The 9186-nt window shown below is 39.1% G+C and overlaps 2 protein-coding genes across 3 annotated transcripts in view; both read right to left on the reverse strand.

Moving 5' to 3' along the window:
- LOC306868978 (soluble calcium-activated nucleotidase 1-like) lies at positions 1-7192 on the reverse strand. Of its 2 annotated transcripts, none has more exons than XM_079415489.1 (4): positions 7052-7192; positions 2618-3279; positions 1081-1284; positions 1-588 (listed from the first exon to the last, which is right to left on the reverse strand). In XM_079415489.1, exons 2-4 carry the CDS (start codon positions 3255-3257, stop codon positions 218-220), a joined length of 1215 nt encoding a protein of 404 aa, XP_079271615.1. In that variant the 5' UTR covers positions 3258-3279; positions 7052-7192; the 3' UTR covers positions 1-217. The 2 variants fall into 2 exon arrangements, with proteins under 2 accessions (XP_079271615.1, XP_079271616.1); XM_079415490.1 differs by lacking the exon at positions 7052-7192 and adding an exon at positions 4465-4515.
- A 627-nt stretch (positions 7193-7819) lies between these two features.
- LOC306868847 (synaptogyrin-2-like) overlaps positions 7820-9186 on the reverse strand; it is a 3375-nt gene continuing 2008 nt past the window's right edge. The window contains exon 4 of the mRNA XM_079415249.1: positions 7820-9186. This exon is cut by the window's right edge and continues 39 nt beyond it. Coding sequence (XP_079271375.1) covers positions 9031-9186 — 156 coding nt within the window. The 3' untranslated portion in view covers positions 7820-9030.

Consider the following 9186-nt stretch of genomic DNA (forward strand, 5'->3'; position numbering starts at 1 on the left):
TCAAAATAAAGGTTCAACATGTACTAGTTTCTTTAGTGTCTATAACCACAACCATGTTTTAGGCAATGGCTGCCAATAGTCAGTTGGCATTATTTGAACATCATTAAACTATTTCAACATAAAGACACCTCAATGTCCACATCTAGATGTACATCATCTAGAAGAAGGTATTTACCAGTCCTTGGCATGTATTTACCTTCATAAAATCCCTCTGACACTAAATGAATTCAAGTCCCTCATACTTCACGTCGCCAATCTTAGTTTCAGGAAGCAGGATTCGGCCGTCCAGGGTGAACACCACAATATAAGTGGCGATTTTCCCTGCATCCTCCTCAGACTTTAGAGCAACAATAATCTGATCATCTGTGTTGGGGACAAACTTGAAGGATGAAAAGCCGTGCGTAGGGTTCAGGAGCCCAACGTTTCTCACTTTAATGTCCTGGAAGTCTGGCGAGCAGCTGAGCATTAGATTGGTGCCCCGCTGCTCATCTGCCGTCTCATCGTATCGCTCGCTGCTAGCACGTCGTGGCAGGAAGAACCAGCGTTGTAATGTGTCGCTCCAAGCTGCAGACTCATGTATGAGGTACCCTGATATGACAATAGAAAGGAAATGAACAGGGACTGGAAATGAAGCATTCATTCTTAGTGACAGAATACTAAATCTTACAAGAACATGTCATAGAAGTCATACTTTACCGCAAAGTTAGAAAACAAAATAAGAATTTTCATGAAGAGAATGTAGTCTGTTCACTATGAAAACATTCTAACATTCAGAATTCAATGAGACATTCCAAGTGTAGTCCAGTGTAAAATGGCATGTTATAGAAAACACACAACATGACTGCTGAAACACTATTAGGGAAAATGATATTCTGTTCGTAATATGGTAACATGGTAAACCATCAGACAAGCATTTATTAGATATATTTTACAGAGTCTACCCTGCTTACTGTCAATGGTGTGTACTTTTAATGGCTTATGTGCTCAGCTGTACACTAGACGGAGTGGAACTTGGGTGTATCAATGCCACTTTTAAAATACAAAATTCATGCTGCATATAAGTGAAAGGCTGCTGCTTACCGGGCGGACTGATGCCTGCAGCGCTGCGGAGAGCGTTATACTTAGGAACCCAGTTCTGGTGTTGTACATCTCCGTGGAATCCCACCACTTTTACCCACTCAGGATTGTCATTCAGCACTTCTCCATTGGTGGTGGTCCACTCCTTCCCCAAACCCCCCACATATAGGTGCTCATCCTTTACTGCAAGCCACTCGGCCTTAAACCCTAGAGAACGTCAGAAAAACCCCCAACTGAAATTAGATATCATGTGTCAATTTATTGCTTTGTATTTCATCATTAAACATTTATTTGAATAGATTCTGACTGTAACCTTATAGTAAGACCATGATGAAATGCTACATTAAATTATTTTGAATGTAAAATTAAGTCCTTAAAATGTGTGTTTGGGGGCTGAATATTAAAGCAACTACACTCTCACAAAATATGCAAAAAATTATACAGCTGGGAATGTATCCCCAAAGTAACACTTTTGTACCTTCTTTACCCCTGAAGGGTACATAATAGTACCATAAGAGTACATACTACCTTAAGGGTACATATTACTATTCTAAGCTACTAATATGCACTCTTTAGGGATAAAGAAGGTACAAAGGTGTCCCTCTGAGGGAACTGCCCCAGTGACAAGCTTTTATTCATCTAAATATACAAAGTGTGCACTTTGTGCACACTTTGGCTCTCTAGCGGTAAAACAAAAAGTCACTGAGAAGCATTGTTTTGGTAATTACAGTACAGCAGTTGTGCTTCGTCTCCATTATTCTGTGAAGGTTAATCTAATGGTATTGAGCAGCAAATCAACATCAAAACTCTCCCAATATGTCTAATGAGCAGGTAGATAATATGCTGCTATTGTTTTGACTTGTTGAAATCAATTTGTCGCAAAAGTTGGCAATCTTGAGATTAGACATAACGATTACTATTTATATCAGTATAACTTGATAAGACTATTTATAGGCAAACAGACCAAACCAGTAACTGGTTTAGAGATTGGTATTACTGGAATATTAACACTTTCCTTTCTATCGCAAACTCTTTTTGGACTCAAGTTACTTCCACTGCTTATATGAGTAGCCTGACCTTGATAAGTGTTCAGTTCCTTTATCACTTGACCCTCAGAAACTCTGATGGAATCTGTGAGATGTACTGGTACCAGCACCATCTATGGCCACTGGAGCAGTTGTGGCTAGAGAGTCAGACTTGTAATCCAAAGTTTACAGTTTTGATTCCCAATACTGGAAGGAAATGTAGGTGAAGGGGTGGACAAGAGCCCTATTTCACCCTCAATACCCATGACTGAGGTGTCCTTGAGCAAGGCATCTTATTGCCCCCTGGGCACTACAGCAAAAATGGGTGTCGACTGCTCCAGGTGTGCATCAACGGTGTATGCATTCAATACTCATTGCTCCTAATGTGTGTGTGCACTAACTTGTATTGGTTATATTCTGAGGGTTAAGGGTTACCATACTTGGCCTTCACATCACTTTAAAAACATTTAGGCTTTTTAATTTTGGTGCAAAAAGGGTACTTTGGCAACACTAACCTTTTGAAACCGAGCCATCCCCATCTGGCAATATGACCCAGGGAACTGCTTTAAGTCCATCTATATTATATACAACACCCGTACGATCATCCACGCTGTACAGTTTGCCATTAAACACCACTAATTCGGAGAGCTCCATGCCCCGACCCTTCTCTGCCAGGTGACTTTCCAAGACCACCCTGTCCTGATCCCATTCGACCGCCACTGTATCCCCACTCTCCGACACCAGGAGGTGACCCTTCAGCATGTAGCTGAACCAGGTCAGCTTCTTGTCACTGAGCGAGTTCGTGTCCAGGTCCGCGATGACCCCTATGCGGTAGCGTGTGCCCTGTGCCGTGCGCTCTGGTGGACTGAGGGGGTATGTGTCATTGTAGCGGCCCTCTGTTCTCACCTCCTGATGGTTTAACTTCAAACCATATTTGCCTCTGGGTTGGGGGTGAAAGGCCAAAAGCTGCATGTAGATGAGGAGGACGAGGATTAGTGCTGACGCTACCACCACAATGGCTTTCCATTTGATGCGGAAGCGGGGGTCGGTGGTGTTGGTCATGGAAGCCAGCATTGGGAGCCCTCCAACAGAGATGCGCAGAGAGTTCATAGGCTCATTTTGGTTAAGATGTGCATAGCCTGGAGAAACAGGCATTAGGGACGGACAGCAGCCACACCTACGTAGGGAACAGAGAACATACTTAGGTCAATGTGAAACATGTACATACATCCCACCTCTCCCGGACATCCCGGGAGCCTCCTGAATATTGATAGTGGCACCCTGATGGCCGCTAATTACATGCAATATCCTGGAACTCGAGCAAGCAGGAAGCCCTGTTTCCACCTTGTATGTGACCACTTCTGTTCAGTTTTCATCAAGACACTAGCTTTTTATTTCATTACACTTCACAAAAGATTCCCTGGAGTGCCGATAAACTCTACTCTTTCCCTGTCAATCAATGTAATTATCACAACCTGCTTATCCTGTTTATTCTGGTTTTACCCAATTTGCATGTTTTTTTCTTTTCACCTCACCATCACAACCTTTTTTATTCTTATGAGAGATACTGGATCCACCCAAACAGGTCCTGGAATACAGGCCAAAATTAAACCCTGTGAATACAATCGACAGTCAGTTGGCTTCTGAATTCTGGAAAACTTCTGAATTCTGGCTACACTCAATGTGTCTTGGTTGAAAAAACAAACAAAAAAAAAAGACTCATGCCATACCTTTTCGTTTCGCTTTTACAAGTCTAAATTGTGTCATTTCTGTGCACTAGAAGCACCAAATGGAACTGCAATAATGTTCTTCAAATCTGGAACCGTTCTCCAATCTACTATTGGTCAGACAACCAATAGCTCCGCCCCAAACTCACACCATTGGCTGAGCCACAGTGTTGGGCTGCTTCTGATGTGCAAACTAATTATCAGAGTAATGATCTGATAACCACAGTGTTGATTCTCTTTACTTAGCTTTGCATGCTAACCTGGAATAGGAGAAAATGTTTTTTAAAACGTCACACCACTTTTAATCTCTTTTTCATAGGGGAGGACAAACCCATTTAGCAACCTTGTTTCTCTATCATTTAATTTAACAGTCAATCCTTCAATGAGACAAACAGGTGCAAAGGTTACAAATTAACAGACAATGATTTTCATATCTCCAGCATGACTCCTCTGCTTAAATTTGTAAACAAGTATAATCCAGTCGATTATCAAATAACTAATCCTTCTACATTTAATGATTTTAAAAAACCAACAAATTAGATGCTCTCATCAATAACAACAAAGCAAGTGTTAGAACACTCATGTCCTACAAAAGACATGACTATTTAGTTAGACCCAAGACACCAAACACATACCAGCTTCTCCAGCTACAACAGCATACACTGATGCCGCAGCAACACTTTGTGTAGGATATGAATAATGTTGACGTGGAGGTAAGGAGTGGCTTTGGGAATGGACGGAAGACACGTGGAGTGAAAACAGGTACGGCTGGATATTACAGCTATGATGTGACAAGTTAACCAGTTTAGCACAATTCACGCTTAAATCATTGTTAGCAGCAGCCCTGGTCTTGTTTACAAGTGTGTAATGTTTATTACTCCAACTTTTAGATTCTGTACTGAACCATACCATACCCTAAGGGACTATACCTGTTTAATTTAGTTAATGATTTGTTTATCTGAAATGTTAATATTTAACACAGCTGAAAGCCTAAAACGATACCATCTCTGAATCTACACGGACAAAAGAAAGACTGATAATTGTTAAATGGTATAACATCATGGCGTCCCTTAAACACTTAGTCAGGCTTTATACTGGATGTACCCATTTACAGCAGATCAGTTACATATAACCTTCATGCTGAATAAAACTAAAAGACCATCAACAACTACTTATCCAATACCATCATGCTCAGAAAGTTCTTGTTTTTTTCTCTCTCTCCTCCAAATCAGGGCCTTAAGGCAAAACTGAGCTTTGTTCTGATCAGTTTTAAGGCTTCTCGAGGACATTTGTGACCCTGGACCACAAAACCAGCCTTAAGTGTCAATTTTACGAAATTGAGCTTTATACATCATCTGAAAGCTGAAGCTTTCCATTGATGTATGGTTTGTTAGGATAGGACAATATTTGGCCGAGATACAACTATTTGAAAATCTGGAATCTGAGGGCTCAAAAAAATACAAATATTGAGAAAATCGCCTTTAAAGTTGTCCAAATTAAGTTCTTAGCAATGCATATTACCAATCAAAAATGAAGTTTTGGTATATTTATGGTAAGAAATTTACAAAATATCTTCACGGAACATGATCTTTACTTAATATCCTAATGATTTTTGGCATAAAATAAAAATCTATAATTTTGACCCATACAATATATTTTTGGCTATTAAGACTGGTTTCACGAGTTCACACTTACATATATTTAGCACGAGTTACGTAATGCGTATTTGGCGAGTATGGTAATACGTAGTTGGCGTGCTGTCCTGGGGAAGGGCTCTGAGCTCGGGAATGGCCCGAACCCAGAGTATCCCCCCCGTGGTATGGTGAGAACTTAGTGAATTTGGTGGAGAAGGGGTGGTGGAGGGATGCTGATAGACCGTCAAATGTTTAATTAGGCTAAGTATCTGATGTGCTCCTCCCGAACTTTGTTAATAAAACATCATTTTGTGGACCAGGGTCACATTTCACAAAAAAATCAACTAGTCAAGTAGGCAGAGCGTCACACTTTCTCCCTCCGATGGCCCTCAGATTTGGGCTATAATTCATACTACATTTACACTGTGAAGCTGATGTAAATTATGCAAGTGTTTCACAAGTTTTTTAGTAAAGAACTAGTCTATCAACGGTTTTTCTGGTGTAAGAGTTGCTCTGTGGCAATTATATATCATTATATATGACATTATATATCCACAGGCAATAAAAACTAGATGGGGAACTGGAACCACACGCACTTCATTTCAGATAGTTTACAGCAGGAGTGAAATTGACTATTGGTGCCATCTATGAGACTTTTACACTAAATGTTCCCTCCTGATGGAAAGACTGCCCAACTCTATCCGAGCAGCTGAGTCCTTAGCCATCTTCAAGAATCGGCTAAAAACATCTCTCGTCCATATTTATTTGACCCTCTTACTACAGCACTCTCTATTCTAATTCTATTCTTAAAACAAACTTGCACTCTATTCATTTACTAACTGCTTGTGTTCATTAAAAACAAAATTCTTTTGTATTTTATTTATTTATTATACAATTAACAAATGCGTGGCAAAATGCAGCAGATACACCAACACTGGAACTGAGTTCTTTGATTGCATTTCCATTGAAGTGATATGAATTTCCACATTACATTTTTTCTTAATGGTGAATGTGAAGAGTATAAACTGCATTTATGAATATTTTTTTGAAAGAAAAAACATCAGTTGGCCTTTTGTAAATTCACTTGTGTGAAAACCTTTGTTCCATAAAAAAAAACATCTGTATGATATTCACATTCCCATTTTACGCAAAATAAAACAAAGCATACATATAGTAAAGATTCAGTGTCTTTAACACTTAACTGTCACTATGATGTGGCCTCTGTCCGTAAATATTGCTATAGTTATTTAATCATATATCACATATGTATTCAATAGGGTATCTGAACTAACTTGCAAAATCTTTAATCACGTGATGTAAACATCCACTGCTGGACCAATCAGAGAGCTTCATACCTATTCAATCATATATGTGTTACACAAATACATTAAACACGCTGTTACAATGATACTTTATATCTTCTTATATCTGTTTGGGTAAATATTTGGTCCAGAGTAGTTATACAGTAGGCTATATTTCACAAAGTCGTGTTTGTTTGGCCCACACAAGAGTGGCATGGCGAGTTCCTGCACGAACTCAGTGCAGTCTTCTCTAGCTGGAAGTATTTGTTAAAGCGTGCTATACTTACGGTAGGGTGGAAGACAAGGCTCAAAATGAATCCGGGCTGTTGAGGATCAAACCGTGACTTGTGAGCGCTCATTCCTCACGGATCCATTCAGGCAGCTCTGCGCATCTCTTCCACTTCCGCAGTCGAGGGCGTGACCGAACCAGTTCTTTCCGCTCGCACTTGCGTGCATTTTACGCATACATTTTTGAGCTACGACAGCAATGACAACATTTCATTTTACAGCATGTAATAACCACGTTACAGACAGGCTCAGAGCAAGGCCATGAACTATGGAGAGCATGGCTATTATAATAGTGGCAGCAACATTGCAAAACACTCAAATTCTCTAAACATAAAATAGCCTACAGTATAGTTATCTTGAGCAATTTCAGTTTGTGATATATGCATATTAGCATAAATATACAGTCTCTGATGTAAAGCACAAAAAATAGTCCATGCTCCAATGTTATAGTAATTATACAGCCATGCAATACTTTGTATGCATTTACACAATATCCTGCAGACTCTGTGAGTTGTTATCTGATACTCAGCACAATCCATCATATATTCACCCTGATGAAACACGAATGGCTTACTTTCTTTTGCAGAACATACAAAAAAGATGATCATTTTGAATTTAAGAAACACTGTGAATAATACAGATTCAAACATACAGAAAAAACATCAATTTTTCTTTGCGTGTGAGTGTTTTGCAGTAGAAAGTAAATACACGAGGGTCTGAACTACCCCCCAAATCATTAGATTTCAAAAAGGAATCCACAAATCTTTGATATCTTTTAACATCGGAACGAATCAAGTGTTTATTGTGCAGCATTTCCTTACAAAACGAGAATGCTGCAATACCTGCTCTTACAAAAAATGTTGCAAAGTACATTAACAGAAAGAAAAAAACTGATTGTGTGTTATAACAGAACTGTGTAAAAGAAATGTCCCTACCTTCAACAAAACACAACCATATTGAAAATTGTTTCGACTTAGATTAATATTCATTTGAGTTTCTTCTTTTTTCATTTTAGGGAAATGAAGCAAACAGTAAAAGTGGTCTAAAATAGTCAATGCAGAAACACATTAATAGAAATTCATTTCAATTCTTAGAATTATAGGCACAATTTCAATAGTAAGAGGTAGAAATCTTGCAGTGAATTTGGCCTGACATAAAAGAACACATTTTAAAGGTAAACTGCTAGAAGTCGTCAACAATATGACATTATATGATTGTTTAACACTCAACGTTGCTTAAAGTTTACAAAAATAAGGCTTATTAACACAAAGCCTATTGTCTGTCGCTGCATGTTTACAGTAGTTTACGTATTCATTTCCTACCTCACAATCTCTATTCATCAGTTATCTATTCTAGCCTCAACAAGACTGAAGTTAGCAGTTAATAAAGTGCGAGGACACTTTTTTTTCTCCTCTCTTTCCTCATGTTATGCTGTATTTCTTCTTCTCTATTGCATTTCGTTGCCTTGTACCTACATGTGCAATGACAATAAATTGAATCCAATCCAATCCAATCCAATCCAATAAATCCATTTGGCAATAGATTAAGTGCATACTTTCCAAAAATGTGATCTATGGCAATGCAGTGCTTTTGAGGAATTACTCAATTGTGGTAATGTATTTGGCACAGAGAGTCTGTTCACTTTCTATTGTCTGCATATGAGGAATTTTGTTTTCGATGTCAGTTCTGTAGACTTTCATACATTATGTGATTGTGCATTCAAGACATGGAATAAAGTCAATTCCATCCGTTTCATGAATGTAAAAACTGCAGCTGGTGTTGAATCTGGATTACACTTAGGGTTATGTTAAAAATTTGCATCCAAAGAAAATAAAAATAAATAACTTTTTTTCAAACATAGTAGCAAAGCACACCAATCCCAGGTCACATTTTAAACTCTTATGGAAAAGGAAAAAGTTGAGCATATGAAACAGTCCACACAGGTGAGCCTCTCAGAAGCGTTAAAATGCCTTCACCCTCAGTACGTGGGAGGCTGATACCCTCCCTGTCCTGCAGGACTGGCGGCAAATGGGGACTGCTGGTAAGCCTCTGGAGCACCAGTATATGCTGAAGGGTACGGGGAAGTGTGGTCACTGGTTGGATCATTGTAGCCTAGGCCAACCTCGTCTATTCC

The sequence above is a fragment of the Barbus barbus genome (genome assembly GCF_936440315.1).
Source record: "Barbus barbus genome assembly, chromosome: 4".
NCBI classification, from domain to species: Eukaryota; Metazoa; Chordata; class Actinopteri; order Cypriniformes; family Cyprinidae; genus Barbus; species Barbus barbus.